Source organism: Platichthys flesus, chromosome 7 (assembly GCF_949316205.1).
Source record: "Platichthys flesus chromosome 7, fPlaFle2.1, whole genome shotgun sequence".
NCBI classification, from domain to species: Eukaryota; Metazoa; Chordata; class Actinopteri; order Pleuronectiformes; family Pleuronectidae; genus Platichthys; species Platichthys flesus.
The window spans coordinates 23,155,325-23,173,941 of NC_084951.1; the positions used below are offsets into that span (position 1 = coordinate 23,155,325).

At 45.7% G+C, this 18,617-nt stretch overlaps 1 protein-coding gene across 1 annotated transcript in view; it reads right to left on the reverse strand.

The window, feature by feature from the left end:
- LOC133956927 (segment polarity protein dishevelled homolog DVL-1-like) overlaps positions 1–18,598 on the reverse strand; it is a 24,507-nt gene extending 5,909 nt beyond the window's left edge. Inside the window, exons 1-12 of the mRNA XM_062392296.1 lie at positions 18,192–18,598; positions 12,454–12,523; positions 10,683–10,804; positions 8,044–8,162; positions 3,923–4,061; positions 3,028–3,121; positions 2,827–2,896; positions 2,565–2,704; positions 2,022–2,098; positions 413–480; positions 224–301; positions 1–129 (exon numbers count right to left, since the gene is read on the reverse strand). The exon at positions 1–129 is cut by the window's left edge and continues 6 nt beyond it. Coding sequence (XP_062248280.1) covers positions 1–129; positions 224–301; positions 413–480; positions 2,022–2,098; positions 2,565–2,704; positions 2,827–2,896; positions 3,028–3,121; positions 3,923–4,061; positions 8,044–8,162; positions 10,683–10,804; positions 12,454–12,523; positions 18,192–18,361 — 1,276 coding nt within the window. The 5' untranslated portion in view covers positions 18,362–18,598. The remainder of the gene's footprint in view (positions 130–223; positions 302–412; positions 481–2,021; positions 2,099–2,564; positions 2,705–2,826; positions 2,897–3,027; positions 3,122–3,922; positions 4,062–8,043; positions 8,163–10,682; positions 10,805–12,453; positions 12,524–18,191) is intronic.
- Positions 18,599–18,617: the final 19 nt, after the last annotated feature.

Genomic DNA, 18,617 nt, shown 5'->3' on the forward strand with positions numbered 1-18,617 from the left:
CAGCGTTGGTGATTGTGATCTTCAACCACATCCTGTCTCGAATCTCCAGGCCGGAGTCCGGCAGCTGCATCACCTTGACGATCGTGGCCATGTCCGTTTTACTTGCAGATAAGGGCAAGTCGTCAAACTCTGTCACAGGTAGAGGGAGTTCTGAGAAATCAAAAATGCTGCAAGGTTATCATAATCACTCCAGAAAGGATGCGCGTGGTTGGTTGTTTTTTACCGTAGTGTGGGTAAGGTCCCGTCAGGGCAGTGGTGTGTGAGATCCAGGCTGCAGGGTCAATGGGTCTCACTGGTTCAGCTGCAAAATGACATGGCATCAGTTCCTCTACTCCAAATGTAATACAAATATATTTATGTATTTGCTAAGAAGAATTAGGATCTATCTCCACATGACTGCAACAGGTCTTACCACGAGGGATGGTGAAGTAGCTTCGTGGAGACGGGTCCCAGCATTTGGCAACGGTGAGACTAATAGGACTGGAGAGTGAATATAGTAAATCAGTATAAATAATGCAGAGAACAAGAATAAGTAAAAGAATAAAAACAGAAATTCAAGCATGTCCACTTAATACAATAGTAACAACTAGATTTAGGTAAAAACAGGGAAAGCAGTAAGATAAAACACATTTCCTCCTCTTATGAATATTAACCCTATTAAGCCATTTAAAAAACAAAAAGTTAGTTTAAAGCCAAATAATGCAGCAGACAGAAATGTGCAGTCCGAACACTACTGAGCATATTTCCTTGAAATTCTGTGGAGGTGTGAGTTGTGACCCAAAGTAGAACTCATTACATTTGGAGCAGATCCAGAGAAAATGCGGAATTTGAATGAAATGAAATTTGTGTTTCACTTCTCTTCAAAGTCATGAGACGGGGCGTTGTGAGCTGTCACGTTGGAAACTGATTTATATCAGCAGCTCCATTTCATGCATGAGCAGAGAGATCAGGTCTCTGTTTCCTGAGGATAGCACTTACAACAAGTCAAACACAAACTGACTCCCCCGGGATGATCTGCTTATTTATACTATTACGAGTATTAGCGTGTGTGCTTTGAAAGCTTGCTCTGAACTTGTTTAACCAGCGAGAGAGCGAGGCAGGAAAACAGCTGATCACATCGTTTTATAAGAGGTCGCAAAGACGGTGCAGAAAATCTAATCAGCAATCTGGTAATCTAAAAAACAAAGTGTATTATGTGAGTAAGCAGAGTTCATTCCTCAGCCAAGGCACAGCAGGCCCCTTATGAAACCACATATAGATTTACTAGCTGTGTATTTGGATGTGCTCACACACACGTAAATATCAGTCCTGTAAACGTGCCTGGTTTTCCATAAATTATTCTCTGAGAAATCAAGGGAAGAGAATCCACACAAAATGTTGAAAGGGTTCTTTCTTGGGTCATCCCCCACCCCTCTATACAATTTCATCAGAATCAGAATCAGAAAGTATTTGTTGCCAAGTAGGTTTAAACCTACAAGGAATTTGCTCTGGTTATTGGTGCAAACAATGAACATAGAAACATAAAAACACAATAAATACAACACACATAAGAAAAGCAATAAAAATAAACAATATATATCTCCTTCTTATTTACTCCCTTTTTCTAATATTTATACAAATTAACATTTATTTAGACATAACCATATCTAAATAAAAATATATAATAGATAAAAGATATAAAAAGTGAAGTAAAAAGTGAAATGCAAGATGCAAATTTCATGGAAATCGGTTAACCAGTTTTTGCTGAACCCTATCTTAACACACATGAAAAACAAAACCATCCTCTGACCGAAGTCACAACAGCAGATACACTTTTAGGGATGTGCTTATATTTTACATGACTTTCTCAGCGGGCTTTGCTTTTAATTCTTTAAATCCTCCGAATACCAGAAGAGCAGCCTCTCTGATTCCGTGTAAGATTACAACCCGACATGCAGTGGGTTGTTCTGTAAATCTGATCTGAGAGCTGAACGATCCCTAACGCTCAGGAAGTGATCTGAACAGGTTGTTAATGTTCTTACCCGGTTTTGGAAACGATCTCTCTGAGAATCCTGACGGCGTCGTCATTGCTCATGTTCTCAAAGTTCACATCGTTCACCTGCCAGACACGAGACAAACATACATGATCAACTCCGCGTGTCAGATTCCACTCATTAGTTATACATTGTGTGTTTTTCATGACTAAATCGTTATGTTTAACCTCTGCTACACAACTCAATGAGCTCACACACATTAATCTCCGCTGTGCTCAGATGCCTGCAAATCCTAAGCTACTTCCAACGGTTAAAATGAAACCTATATTATGAATGCTTGTGCGGCAGCAGAGTGGAATCAGCCGTCCTGGGTTCAACAGTAGGTGGAGCCACTGAGATCAAAAGAGAAGCAAGTGGCAGGAAGTGGACTTTAAAAGGGCCACAAAACCTACGTTCAGCTTTCACACTGTGAATCAGCAGCAGATGTGTTGTCATCGCACCCAGCACTGATATATACCACAATACTACGACACAATTACAGAATTCTTGTTGAATGTTAATTTGTTAAACTGAAATCATGAGCTCATGTACCTGGAGGAGCATGTCTCCAGGTTCTATTCTCCCGTCAGCAGCCACAGCTCCTCCCTTCATGATGGAGCCGATGTAGATGCCCCCGTCTCCCCGGTCATTACTCTGACCAACAATACTGATACCCAAAAAGTTGTACTTCTCTGTCAGGGAGAAAACACAGGATTATTCTAGACAGGTGTATATATATATATATATATATATATATTAGAAATTATTGGTGTAAATTTGTATTATAAGCATTATAGTTGTGGATCAGCTCTACCCATGTTCAGTGTGACGGTGATGATGTTCAGGCTCATCGTAGAGTCGGTGATACTGCTGAAGGATGAGGACTGGAAAGAGCAGGAGGAGGACATGAGAATATGTAGAGCAACAAATATCAATATCAATCAGCTCTCTCATCTGTTTCAAACTCAGAAAACGTCAATTTCAATTTCAGCTGCGGCGGATGCAACGTGCTCACTCGGTCTATTTTGGCCACTTTGTGCCTCCGTCGGCGGCGCTTGTGTCTGCGCATCAGGTGAGAAGAAGAACTTTGTTCCGTGGAGCTGCTGAGCCTGAGATGGGAAGGAAGAGAGGGAAGGAAAAAGAAACAAAAGATACAAGGTTAAAATAAGACGGAAAAAGCAAAAGCGCGAGGAGTGTAAAACAGTTTATTTAATTTGAATATGACCTGGTATAAGATACAATTTTTCTCATAATGTTGTATATAAATTGTTTTAAAAAGGTAAATGTCTATTTAAATGTATATCCACAGGTAGACAAATACAAAGTGTGCAGGTCAATATGTTAGGAGACAATTTTATTATAATCAAATTACATTGGTATTTTGATATTTGACATAGAGCTGATACGTGTTACTATTCCATTTGCAAATTGCATTTACGACATCATTCTTCAGTGTTTTTCATATACTGTGCTGCTAATTAATAATTAACTGAATGAGACCCCCAAGGAATTTCTGGCCTGGTTCAGCATCTGAATTTGCATTTGCTGATTTATAAAATTACTCTACAGAATACACAATGCAGAATTACTGAATTACATTTACATGTTAAGAAAGAAATAGGCTCTAAATTGAGTAGAGATTTAAAGAAGTATCATGAATAAGTGATGGATCCGCAACAACTACAAAAACAAATGATAAGTCAAGTAAACATCCCACAAATTACTGTACGACACTGAAATGACTGAGTTTCAAGGGAAAACACTCGAATAAATCATATCTGCTGCAGAAATAATATATTTGGGTGTTTCAATTTTTTTATAAATTGAAATAAAACAATAGATATTTTTTCAGAAACAAACTACATCTACAGATACAAGGGTCTGGGTGCAGACGAGGAGTGGTGTGTTACCTGCTCGCATCCTCATCCTCCTCACTGTCAACAAAGGAGCTGGACTCCAGTTCACTGCTCATTACTGAGGCGCTGTCGTAACCCATGGCCGAGTCTCTGGCAGTGCGCTCTGATTTAGAGTGACCGTTGATGCGAGGGACTGGAGAGAGAGAGCAGAGGGAGAGAGAGAGAGAGAGAGAGCAGGGAGAGGGGTGAGTCAGACGAGAGGTCATGTTGTTCATCGAGGAGTTAGATCAAAACGAGGGGGAGGGCGTCTATGTGAGGTTTTTCAATCAATAAGAAAAAGAAATCAGAGTTTACAGATGAATGAGTCACAGGTTCAGTTCTTTGAAAAGGTAGAAATACAGATGTTTGGGATGTACTTTCAGTCGAGTGTCTGACTGTACACATTCATATCTGCATTAATTCACTTCCTTACACACAGAGAAGCCCCAGGTACGACCACCCTGTCCACCTCCATACCTACATTGCCACTGAGGTGGTGACGTCTCAGGGAAACAGCGGATTGGGCTGAAAGATCTCATAAGGCCAAGAGGGCGTGGCAGCCAGCGCTTTCGCCGAGAGCAAGCAAAACATTCCAGCAATGTGGCAGTTCCCATCGCTGGCTGCGCCCGGGAGGTGCTCTTATGAAAGCTGAGCCACTGCACATAAGCACTCAATCAGCAGAGGGACATCCACTGAGAGGATTCACTCAAACATATTTCCTCCCGCGCTGGGATGACTGCCACACCAGAGAGAGCCAAACAAAGGGAAAACACAAGGGTGCAGGTTCACAGGCTGAAATCTGTGTCTCTGTTGCTCTGCTCCGTCTGTGCTAGTCCGTCTCTAGAACCCGGCCTGTGCACCACACGCTCTCTGCCCACCGGCCGGCTGCTCGCAGCTCATCTACAACACAGGCGGTGACACACACAGGTCATCAACACGAAAGATTATCACTGACGAGCAAATATATATAAAGTCCTTTTCTAAAGTTTAGAAGTTTAAAAGGGAATAAATGAACAGATAGAGAACTCAATAGATAAAAGCCAAAGGAACAATTTAAGCTGATAATTTCTACACTTGTGGGTAACATTATATTACATAAACAACATAAACATAAATGCTCACATCAAGGAATAATAGTTGTAACTTTCAAAATAAAACACCTTGGAATAAATGAATAAAAACCTCCAGTAGCAAATAATGTCAGATTCCATCAACGGACACAACAAATCCCTCTCACCAGAGAAACGGCGAGCTCTCATCCGACGCACGATAAAAACTGAGCTGAGAGTCGGGAGAAAGTATTTCCTCACCCCCACCTGCCCCTCCCTCCCTCCCGTCGCACGCAGCTATAGAATGACTACTAATCTGCTCATGACCAATCAGTTGATGGGTTCCCCCCCCCCCCCCCCACAGAGGGAGTTAATGTGGGATTGGAGATGATGGGCCGTCCCCTCTCGTCTCCGCCTCAGGTGAAAAACACCATCAGGGTTGTTAAAAGCTCAACTCCTTGTCAGAGCACAGAGACGGGATTTTAAGACACTTTTTTTTAATAACGCAGGACAGCCGAAGTTCACCAGCTGTGTTTGTGCTTCGTGATAATACCTTAACACAAGCATAAGTGCTCCGGCTTAGCCATGTATGCTTTGACTCCAGCCTCCCAATCCCAGCAGCAGCACTGAGCAGCATAATGCTTCATGCAGTTGTTCCTTTATTGTTGTTGTAGGTATTAGATGTTCTCTGCTCCGGTGCAATAACCGAACATCAGAGTCTTGTCTTACGGATCGTATCCCATAACGCCGTCATGCTGCCCTCGGGGGGGTCTTACACCTGCTCATCCCTCCTAAAATTCTCAACTGCTAAATTATTCATCCATTCACACTCAAACGCTTCAGCGCAGACAGACAAACAAACCAGGGTTTGGTGTTTACCGGGGGGCAGAGCACTTTACCCGATCGCCGTAAAAACAGAGACAGGATCATTTGAAGCGTGTGTCTAAGGTGACAGGGGAATTCCTGCTGCTGCTGCTGATGCTGCAGGCAGTGAGGTGAGGAGGCGGGGTCTGGGCGCCGGCTACAGCTTCATATGTCTCGTCACTCAGGTCATGTGACTGAGACTGCAAACCACTGAGCAGAATTAAATTCCACTTTATTAGGTCCTGCTTGATTCATGAGCCTTGGAACCACAAGGAACACACGCCCAACTAAGACAACAAGTCGTGTGGAAGGGAGGGGAGATGTGAAGTGAGGAAAGAAATACGTGTGTGTGTGTGTGTGTGTGTGTGTGTGTGTGTGTGTGTGCTTGTGTGTGTGTGTGTGTGTGTCTGTGGTCCAGGAATTACTGTGTTGTGGGGACCTAAATCTGTAACCTACACTGTCACATTGTGGAGACTTGTCTTTGCTTATGGAGGCAAATTTTAATCCGTAACATAAATCTTAACATTTTAAAGTGGAGACATGTTTTAAGGTTAGGTTTAGCTAAAAGTTAGACAAGTAGTAACTATGGTTAAGTTATAGTTAGTGTCCAGGAAATCAATGTAAGTCAATGTAATGTCATTGTGCTATAATGACGTAAAGTCATATTCCCTAGGTCCTTGATAGAGTTAGAGGTACGAGGTGATTTGGGTTTAAGTCAGGGTTAAGGTAAGGATTAAGGTTTTGGTTAGGCTGTCCACAAAATGCAAGGAAGTCCATGTTAAGTCCTAATACAAATAGGTGTGCCAACCTGTGTGTGTGTGTGTGTGTGTGTGTGTGTGTGTGTGTGTGTGTGTGTGTGTGTGTGTGTGTGTGTGGGAGAGTTAGACATGAAGTGATCCTAAAGTAATTCTCTATTCTCCATAATCCGTGCAACAGCGCCTCACGTGTTGTCACTGAACCCAGAGGAGGTTGGCGGACAGACATAACGTTCATTAGACTCGATGTATTTCCGTATCACCGGCACAACAACAGATGTGCAGCCGGCAGTCGGCAGCTGTGGCTCTGACACCGTCACCGTCAACAACACATCACTTTGAGCCCAGTCAAAAAACACACACTCTGTCCCGAGTTGCTCAACAGTTCGATCCCGATGAATTCAGTCGATTGAATAAAGTTCCCAGGTTGCGAGAGGGTTGCGGCTCGTCCTACAACCACAACCTGATGCTGATACTATGTGATACCATATGCAGCACATAAACTAATGAGTATCTGCTTAATGAGCCCGGAGCACAGGATACGAAGAGCCACGCTTGCTGTGAGGAGAGGATGAGGGGAGGCAGAGAGGGAGAGAGACAACTGGCTTTGCAGGGAGGAAAACAAACAACAACAGCCGACTGCATCAGAAGCTGCTTCTTTATTACCTCCTGCCATGAATCCAACTAGAAATGGACAATAACCCGCTATTTGGCAAGAACAGGGAGAGGATGAAGTGGATATCTAAATATTTCAGGTTTGATTATGCCGGTAACAAAACACATCTTTTTCCTGCTGCCTACTCTGTTCTCTGTTGTGGACAAAGCAGATATGAGGCCTGTTGAGGTTGTCATATTAAAAAAATAGAGCCGGTAGAGCCGACAGAGCAGTTCAAGCACGTCCTCTGAGGGATCAGGGAGAAAGCGTTCCTCCTCCCGCCAAAAGAAATTGCTTTGGTAAAAATAACACAACAATAAAGGAAAGATGTGTTTGCAGCCGATAACCGTTCTCAGGGCTTTTGAAATCAGAAATCCCAACAATTTCTTCTCCAGGTAGATGGTGGATGGCAGGATTTGTATCCCAACAACAGCTGGAAAAGACTCTCCTCTGATTTTTCATAAAAAACAAGTGTCATCTGACAGGGTTTCATCAGTGGACAAGTAGGGAGTGTGACGACCAGGTGGAACAGCCTCTGATCATCAACCTGAGCCACACAGGACACAGCCGGACAATCTCCGAGCAGGAAAGTGGATTCCTGAATCGTTGACCAATAGTCAAACTGATTCACCTCTTACTTCTTCTTTACTCCCGAGCGTTTGGTTATGCGCTCCCTTCTTTTTTGTGGAGGTGAGTGACGTGTGCAGAGTAGAAAAAGTTGAGTTGGAGCAAGAAGCACCGAAATGTAATAAGTTGGGATGAGAGGATAAATGCATTTTAAGGATCCGTCTGCTCCACGCTGATAATACTCACGCTCAGTCTCTCGCGCTCTCCTCCGTGCACGCTCCCTCTCTCGCTCCCTGCGGTGGCTCAGCAGAGACTCGGTGCCCGTCTCGGTGTCCAGGCCGTCTCGACTGCTGACCGCGTTGGCACTGCAACACACACACACACACACACACACATCAGAAATACTTCCCTCAGATTCATATTGATGCACAAAACACACACTCTCTGCCTCCCTCACAGAAAATCTTTCAGATTAATTAACACTGGTGAACATAATCCCCCAGCCACAATACACTTCTGTCTGTTATAATATCAGTTTGCCTGCCATTCAACCTTAGGGGAATATGGAACTCATATTATAATTCAGTCCCTCTGGCCAAAACAGCACTTTCATTGTTCTGCGGTATGTGATGTGTTTTTCACTAAGTGTCTTTAATGACCAGATACCCTGAGAGGGAGCCATCCTGCACAATACTCGCATTAATGAGACCTATTGAAAGCCCAGATGGTGCCGGGAGCGTGATTGGGAGAGAGACAGACAGGGGAGGATGACAGATTGCATAAAAAATAGAAAAAAAAGGCGAGAAGTGGTAGATCAGGTGTCGGCCGAGCGGTGAGGCGGCCTGTGTACTTGGGGTCTGGGAGGAGTCTGGGGGGGGGCTCTGGAGGGGCTGGAAGGCAGATTGTTATTCTGTCAGAGGGATGGAGACGCCGTGGCCTCAGGCACCAGGGTTAAGGGACGTACACAGCCACCAGGCACCGAGGAAACCTGAAGCCGGTGAGAACTCTACTCAGCCCTGTCAGTCTGTCACACACACTTAGACATGTGTGCAACATGTACTTTACACCTGCATAGATAATCAAACTTACATTCATGTCCACTCACGCTCACGTGGCAGAGCCCGTAAGGTACACCGACACGTGTTGTATTCATAAATAGAAATAAAACACAAAGATGATCCTGCAGGGGCTGCGTTTAGTTTTCCCTGACACACCTCGATGCCGACATGCGAGGGATCAACGCAAATTAAAAACACAAAAGTGGACAGGATGCTGCGTGTGCTGTGTTCCCTCAGCGGGACGAGGTGCTCAACGAGCCGTGCTTACACGCTCCGGCTGCAGAGTGCTAATGGGTGCACCTGGCCAGGACCTCACCAGCACAGATCACCGCATGTTTGCAAATATCACCAAAGATGCACAGTTTGGATGCGTTCTTCTATCGGTGGCGAGTTGGGAGGCAGCGTGACGAGTGGTGTGACGGTGACAATCAGGCTGTCAGCGGCAGCCGAGCAGCCGGGCGGCAGGGCCTGCTGATCCGGGGGGGAGATTATCCAAGGCGCTGGGCTGCAGCTGTGAACAAATGCCACCTCCTTTCAACCCCCTCCCCACAAACACCCACCCACCCCACTCCTCATTGCTGCCAATCGCCCCCCCTCCTCCCTCTTGGGAAATGGAGATGGGCTCTTTTTAATGTACGTTAATCCGGATTACCAGGCAGCAGCACATCAGTTGTGTCCATTTCGCAGCGACACCTACTCTGTGTGCTCATCAAATAGAGCCATTCACGCCGACAAACACATGAAATGCATGAATAAAGCACAAAGGGGAAATGAAGTGGTAATAATATTCTCGCTATTTACAGAGAGCGGTAAAAAGGGAGGAGCCCGGATTAATTTCAGGGGGGAGAGGGCGTTCGCTGTGGGGAATTCAGCACGCCGCCTGAGAGAAAGGCCGTCTGACTCAAAGAGAGAAAGAGAGAGTGAGGGTGGGGGATTACATGGGGGTAAAGGGAGCTGGCGCACTTTCATTTCACTCCACAAGGTGGCGGTAATCCTGGTGAGAGCCGGGCCGGGAACAATAAAACCATCAGGACGGCTGACAGGCCGAGCAGCAGGGAACGGCCTATAGAGGGCAAAAGCGAGCTGAGATGTCAAACAGTGGATAAAGAGCTACACACAGACATGACAGATTGCTCGTTCTCAATATAGAGCCGCAGTCGTATTGCTCTGGCGATGCGATGGCAACAACTCTTGCCCCCACTGCCCCAAGTGCGTCCAGTTATATTTAGCCTGGGAAGTCTCCTGAGCTGGTGCAGTGATATTCTGTAATCTGCCAGGCTGAAGTTTAAAGTCCGGGCTCAGGCAACCGGACTCAGGCGGTCGGGAGCATCTCCATTTCTCTTGCTTTCAGGCACCGCTGTCTGTTTCAACCACATACGCCTTCATTAGCCGAGTATGGATGAGTGCTCTGAGTGACTGGGTACAAAGGGCCTCACTGAGTGCCAGTATTTGCCTGAAGATGTTTATACCGCGATGGCTATTTCAAGATTCAGCGGCAGTAGCGGCTCACGTTAACATAGACGAGTGTACTGATGTCGAGTGTAGGGAAGGGAAGCACACACACACACACACACACACACACAAGTGGGAGAGCCGCTCATGCATGTTTACACTCTCGAGCTGTAGCATATGTCATATTAACACACGGGCCACCTACACCTCCCATATGAGTCCCATGATGATGAGCTCTCATAGGCAATCCCCATTCCGATTAGCACAATATTTTGTGGGCTGTGAAAAAAGAAATTGGTGTGCTTGAATACATCTGCCTACATGCCATGCGTGTGTAATTGTGCGTGTGAGACGAGCGCTTATCGGCCTGCTCACTGGAAGGAGGGGGGGCGGGAGTCTCCGATGCCTCCTGTTCTCTCCAGAGGAGGGGGCAGCTCCGGGTGGCTCTCCGTGCACTGAGACCCTCCATCCGAGTGAGCGCTCTCTGCCAGAACCAACTGAGGGAGACATGGTAGAGAAACACAAACAATAATAAATACTTTGTTGGGATGATGCGGCCCCCAACACACTCTGTGATGAACACGGTGACGCTGCCCCCACGGAGACAGACGCACGGGGAGTGTGTGCACGAGGAGCAGCGGTGAAATGAGATGCGGCCTGGAGATGACTGGTGGCGACGCATAAACAACTTGAGAAACACAGCGAGCGACGCAGAAACCTAAAAGACCTCACTGCTTTTTACCCAGATGAGTGTGAGTACAAAGGATGACGCACAATGACCCATAGATTCGGCTACTCTGCTTTCATCTGAGCCAGAATAATGAGCGTTGAAGCAGGCGGCCTCGGAGACTAACAACTGTATGGACGTGATTATGCTAATGGGAGCTCAGGGAGTCATAGGTGTCCTCAGGTTCTTCAGTGAACCCGGTCCCTGACATCAACAATGAGTAAATTTCACTTTAAAGAAAATGTTTATAACAATAATAATAGCTGTATTTGTATAGCATGCTGAATACAAGTCATGCCACTCAAACTGCTTCACATACAATATAGATCCAAATAAGATCCAAATAAAAAAAACTTGTAATTCAAAATCAGAAGAGAACAGATTTATGTTAATAAAAGAATACCTCCACACATTTGAAGATTTAGGATTTTTTTGTTTTATGACATTGATTCCTTAATTTTCAACTTTAAATTTGGTATCATCTAATGTGTGGAGCTCACTGGATTATACTTAATATAAGCTAACATGTGACCAGGTGTTTCTATAGAGCTGTAATGAATGATCCATGCACAGTAATATGGGGGTTTGGGGAGGGGTCTCCTATGTTTTACATAGTATGGTACAGGTGCATGGCGATTGGAGCAGGGGTGTCATACAATTTGTCCTTTTCTATTGTTTAATTAAGGCACCATATGACATTAACTACATTTATTTTTATTCATTTTAAACATAAAAGGCAAGAAAATAACCTGTAACTAAATCTAATATCGAGTAAAAACATGGCGTTATTCTTAATCACAACACATTTCAGCAACAAGCTCATATTTGTTACAAACAGAGTGGGCTCAATGGGTGATGGATGTATATATAAGTGATGAATATTGTAATTTGTCCGTAAATTTCCCTTAAATTCTACAGACTGTTCCTTTAAATGAACAGCCAGTTAAATTAGATTAAACTTTGCTCTTAATCTTCCATCAATATTTACAGTAACACCAAAGCTTCTGTGCAGATAGATTAATGATTAAGATGTAAATTCTCCTCTTACATGACAGATTGATTTGCTACACTTAATCGTCCCTTCAGGGAATCTCTTTATCTTCTATAAACACAAACAGTCGATAGAGTAACCTCTATCAGTCGGGAGACACTAGATGGAAGGATTTCTTGTTTTATTGTGGAACTCACCAAACGGCGATTCTATTTCGTAACTGTGGCTAATTTTACAGTTGAGATGAAAGCACTCACACCTTCAGATCTGTGCTGAACAGCGAGCTGAAGGTGAAGAGTGTCTAAAAAGCTGTGGAGGCGTTACACAGCCACTTTTACATGATCCATGAGTGCTGCACAATTCTTTGGTCCGGAGCTGAGGCTGCTGGGAGAGTGGGGCCGCACGGGCACACCATCAATCTCACTTACCCAGGACACTACTCTCCCATTGAAGCAGGGCAGCTTGGCGTTGTCATCGGAAATCTCTTCTTTGACCACCCTGGGGAACAGGCAGACAGATTCGGTTAGGTTCAACTGACCGGGAGAAGGACACGGAGTCGGCTGACCGGCACAAACACGGCACAGCCCGGAGACACTTCACTTTCCTGCATCGCTGACAGACCCTGAGAGGAATTCACGACTTCTCCACATTCAGGCTCTAAAACACATTAAACTCAATGAGCGGTGTCGGTGATTTATGAACGTCGTCTGTGCAGTTACACTAAACACAATAATGAGATAAGAGCTGGCTGCTCCACCTGGCAAGGACGAGGCCATAAAACTGCAATGATTGATTCTGACAGCAGAGGTGTTTCACAATGATCCACTGTATACTATAGATAGAACAAATGATAGATAGATAGAAAGATAGAGAGAGAGAGAGAGAGGAGAGATAGAGAGAGAGAGAGAGAGAGAGAGAGAGAGAGAGAGAGAGAGAGAGACAGACAGACAGACAGACAGACAGACAGACAGACAGACAGACAGACAGACAGACAGATAGAGAGAGAGATAGAGAGGAGAGATAGAGAGATAGAGATAGAGATAGAGAGATAGAGATAGAGATAGAGATAGAGAGAGAGAGACAGAGACACAGACAGACAGACAGACAGACCGACAGACAGACAGACAGACAGACAGAGAGGAGAGAAAGAGAGAGAGAGATAGACAAATAGAGACAGACAGACAGACAGACAGACAGACAGACAGAGAGGAGAGAAAGAGAGAGAGAGATAGACAAATAGAGACAGACAGACAGACAGACAGACAGACAGACAGACAGACAGACAGACAGACAGAGAGAGAGAGATGGAGAAATAGAGACAGACAGATAGATAGATAGAGAGAGCGAGACAGGAGAGAGAGAGAGAGAGAGAGAGAGAGACAGAGAGAGAGAGAGACAGAGAGACAGACAGACAGACAGACAGACAGACAGACAGATAGATAGACAGATAGAGAGACAACAGGGTGTCATGGCTCAGTAGTGTATTAATAGAGTGATCCGGTGTGTCAGCCTCAGCTCGGCAGTAAATTCTCGACAGAAATACCTCCCAGTTACCCTTTGACCTGCTGGGACACAGTTCAGATCACCTGCCGGGCTCGAGTGTTTAACGCTCTGGCAGCACATGAACACATGAAGCCTTACACAACGACACGGGGCCTAAAACAACTTGATATATATTCACCAGTTTATAACTTAATCCCTCTGAGTCTTTACAATTTCCCCCAGAAATTATAAATCTGAGCATTTATGAAACATGTGGACATCTCATATTAGCTTCTGGGCTTGAACACATGAAAAGGTAAAAGCCCGACTCCAGGAGAACAGGACAGAGTAAGAGGATTTCATGCAAAGGTTGTCTCTGACTTTACAGCTTTCTGTTTCCACCCTCCTGTTTGCCAGAGCTTCCCTGCGACTGACATGATTAGCCGAGCTGTGTTGTGTGTTTTTTTTGTGCGCTGCCGCCGCTGTGGGAGCGGTGTTGCAGGGAGTGGTGGACAGAGATAACGCAGCGCTCTGGCTGGAGCTGACGACCACAGAAGTCTGCGGCTGTGGCCTGTTCCACCTCGGGGAGGAAGAGGGAGGGAGGCGGGGGCAGACTCTGCTGGTTAGGTAGGAAGTGTTTGCATCCTCTCTTTCAAGCATGACCAGCTGTAAGGTGACTTGCGAGGATGTGGGAGTGGCCCGCGCTAACGAAATTTCAGCAACAGCGCTCCCTCTTCCGTATGCTTGACAAGGACAACCAGTTCCACTCACTGGGTTCACAGACGTGTTTTACAACGTCTGAACGTCCCAGCGTGCAAAATAAATCTGTTAAACGTTTATCCATCTGTCGAGAGGGCTGGAAACTGAAGGAACTGGAAGACAATACCAGTTATAACAGATGACGTCTTCCACATACCCTTGACCTGCATTCTTTTCGAGTTCCATCTGATATCAGGAGTGTCAGTTCCACTTCTGAACTCTTAACACACACAGACACACACACACACAAACACACACACACACACACACACACACACACACACACACACACACACAGACACACACCATGTCTAGAGAAGCACGTGTCTGCAGGGCTCCAGACTGGTGAGCCTATCGAATAACTAATAGAGAATTTGGGTGCACCCACATTTTTTCACTCCACCTTTTGGCACCACAATAATATACCTTTTCTTGAAAGCTCCCACATGCATTGGTGATTTCTGAGCTTTTAGGTTTGTATTGTATTAGGTCTGTAGTACTGCAGTGTTTCAGCTCTGATTTTGAGTGTGTGTGTGTGTGTCTGTCGCTCTCCACTCAGACAATCACATGTATCACAGAGTTGTGTTTCGGTCACACTCTGGAGCCCTGGTCTGGTGCTGTCACAGGTTTGACTTCTTGGAGCTGACAGCTTTAATGGGTCTTAACGGATTTCACAGGATAATGACACGAGATCTCACAACTGAATATTCAACTGCCGGGGATATTTGTGTAGCTGTGGAAGATTAGACCTGTTTGTTTATGCTGGGAGAGACGGAGGAGGGCTGGGTCGTTGCAGCCTAAACTAGAAAACCAGACGCTTGAGAAGAAAACCACCATCACCGGCCAACAGTCCAAGGACGACTGCTCGGGCTGATGCTCATGATACTTTAAACAGGGAAGCAAAATATTTGCAGTCAAATAAGATTGTGAATAGATTTGTGACAGAGTGTCTGACTCAGTAAACATTGTGGTACATTTAATACTGGAACCACGAGGTTCACGCAGTAACACGCAGTAACACAACAACAGATGTTCTTGTTGTTTTTCATTTATAACGTCACAATAAGACACTAAAAGAGGGACATTATAGTGTCACTATGACAGTGAGAGCCTTTTAGTTAATGCTATGACAGTAAAACCTTAAAATGTCGAAATCTTCAAACGGCAAAATCAAAGTGGCATTTGTGCAAAATAAAAAGCTGCAGATTTTGTTATTGCCCCCCCCAACTACAGACACTTCAGCATCACTTCCTCAGCAGAGTAAAAATCCCCCCTATACCAGCCCCCCCTTTTTACTGAGGCACAAACAAGACTGTTTCTTTCAGAGCTTCAGCTTGGCTGCTTCCTCGGCTCCACAGTGCCTCTGTGACTTGCATTATACTGAGGTCTCAAACCCACTCACCGACCGGTGGCAGTGACAAAATAAAAAAAACGCCAAATCATCACCTTGAAGTCTCTGGATAGTAAGGGAGATAAATGGTGCCTTCAAAACAACCCAGCCGCCATTAACTTCCTGTCTTATGAATATGGATGAATGCAGGAATATGACTAGAAGAAATAAGAAGGAAAAAACAACCGAGGTGTGAGATGTACGTAAAGAAAACGCTGGTCGGTTCAATTTGCCGGAGAAGCCACAGCCCCCGGTCACACAGATTCCAAAAGGAGCTACAATGGCTCGTTCGCTGCAGTCGGCTGAGGCGTTTCGGCGGCGAGCCGTTTACCAGCTTCATGAGGCCGTTGCTTAAAGAGCCGATATGGCCGGCACAAATGTGGTTCGGCAATCTCTTAAGAAAATGGCTGTTTTTTTTTCCAGCACAGCAGGGGGTCTACTACAGAGGGCCCTGCACTGACTGCTCATTTACATTTCAAACACTGTCTATAACTGCAAGGGATTTGATGTTTTCCCTCTCTGCTCGGCGCTCTTATTCCTCCCCAGCTAATTCTCCGGCAGCCATTCTGTCTGTGTGTGTGCAGTACGGCCAGCATGGCTACCACAAAGCTCTCCTCCGTGCCTTTGACTGAGTTTGCTTCCATACTGTGCCAGTGCCATACGGCGCCTGCAGAGCCCGGAATATTCAACCTTAACTCAAAGGCCCGACTCCTCACGAAGACGCCTTCATAAACTGTTCATAACAGCCCCGTGTGGAAAAGAACAGTCCTTAGACGACGTCCAAGTCACAGCTGAACTTAACAGGCTTTGTTGATGGCCACGCAGGAGCCGGTCGGCCTTCTGTAGCCGTGTGTTCAGCAACATGGAACGCGTTCTTATGTGGGGAGAGCAAACATGCCCTGTTTGTTTCCATAATCTGCTTGTCGATCACCTGAGGCCCTCGCGAGCAGCCCGGCCTGCGGTGAACGAGAGGCAGGAAGCCGGGGCCGGGGACAAAGCGCCGCACCGAGCCCAGCCTGCCACCAGGAAGAGCCGGCTTCCCTCACAAGGTCAGGCTGCAGTGGAAATGAGTGGCGCTCGGGCTCTATAGGCACTGCCTGCCCCCTGCATTTCCTCCAATCGTGTTTTGCGATTTGCAGCGCGAGTTGCTGATGTGTGTGGGCCCATGTATGACTGTTCAGACTGGAATGAGAAACAAGGCACTGACACAAATACGCCATTCCCAGCAGAGGCCTGATGCAAGTGGAGTCTCACTGACCGAGGGAGACCTGTTGACCTGTAAATCAGGATGGGATGTTAAAACGAGACGACAAGGAAGGAACAAAAGAAGAGAAGAGGGAAACAGTGAGGAAATGTGTCTATTATTTCTTAATTTTGATTATCTGTAAATGTGAATTCCTGGGGTAGAACTCACCATTAAAAACATATTTTTAGATTTCTTGAATCATCGTTAAATGATACGACAAGTTGTGCGTCATTACATTTCTTCTATAGCTCCATAACATAATGAGGAGTAAAATTATGCCCTTAGGATTAAATAATTTGATTCAGTTCGCTCCCTCCTGACTACCACTGATTACAGTATTGTATATTCTTTGTCCTCACTGCCCGTCTCTCCTACATCCTCTACTTGAGATCAGTCTTTTTGAAAACTTCAGTCGCAGCTAATGGTACGAAAAAACCTTGCGAATCCAAGGTCATGAAGAAGTGGTTCAGCTCGACATCTGATCTCCTGATGTTAACTTCTCCACCTCTTGGGGCAATTACTGTAAATGCAAACACTGCTGATAGAATTGCCCCTGTAATCGTCCCAATCACTGTCTTGTGGTTGCTGTACTCTCCAGGGATTCACCTGCAGTCCATTATGTGAGAGTTCGTAAGCGTGCACGAAGAAATACAACTCCCCCCAGGCTGTTTTTCTTTTAAAAGCAAAAATAAATGAAAAATAATTTGTTAAATTGTTATTTCATGGGGGGGAAATCCCATGCTTCAATAATCAGGCTCAGGAGGAGGGGGGGGGGACCAAAACCAAAACAATATGAAACCTGAGAACTGGAACATGTGGATTCTTTTGTCAGCATCGCTCTGACGTTTATTAATATGTATTGACGTGATTATGGGTTAACGCGGTGTCTGTGTGGAGCTGGGGTCTGGCTCTGCGTAATGCATGCGGGGCTGCGTCATTAGGGCTCTGGACAGATCCGGTATCACTTCAAACAGTGTGTATGTGCGTGTGTGTGTGTCTGTGTGTGAGAGAGAGAGAGAGAGAGAGAGAGAGAGAGAGAGAGAGAGAGAGAGTGTGTCTGTGAGTGTGTGCCTGTAATAATGAGCAGGTGCCAGGAGCATGGAGGCAGACATGGCACTGTAGTTTGCACACATGTACAGATGTTGCAGCCTGCATCGTCCCATGTTGTTGCCCGTGACACGGCCCGTAGCCAGATGTTTAACCATGCACTGCTATAACACAATATGACACAACAATAACAGGGTTATAATAAAAATGTATAACAATAATAACAGCGAGCGACCACTCACCCAAAATCCTGGTCCATGGATTTGAAGAAGAATTTGTAGCTGTTGACGGGTCTGTTGTTGAGGACATTTTTAAAATCAGCTAAGGTCACTTTCTCCGGAGACACGGACAGCTTGACCAGATACGGAGTCTCCTCCTCGTCTATGTGATAAATGATCTTAGTTTCCGCCATGAGCGTGAGGGGAGGACGGTCATTGACGCGGGGCAGGACCGAGGCGGAGGCGCAGTGGACGGGCCCGCTGTGCGTCAGCGGCGGAGGAACAACACGGCCGCTCGCCTCCTAACACACAAAGCCTCGGAGCCCGCGGTGGGAAATGAAGCTCCGCGTCTCTGGCGAACAGGATCCGGACATAACGAGGGGAGAGCCCGTGCTGCTGCTGCTGCTGCGCCGTGCGTCGGTACGGTGGCTGTGTCGGCACTAAAACAGG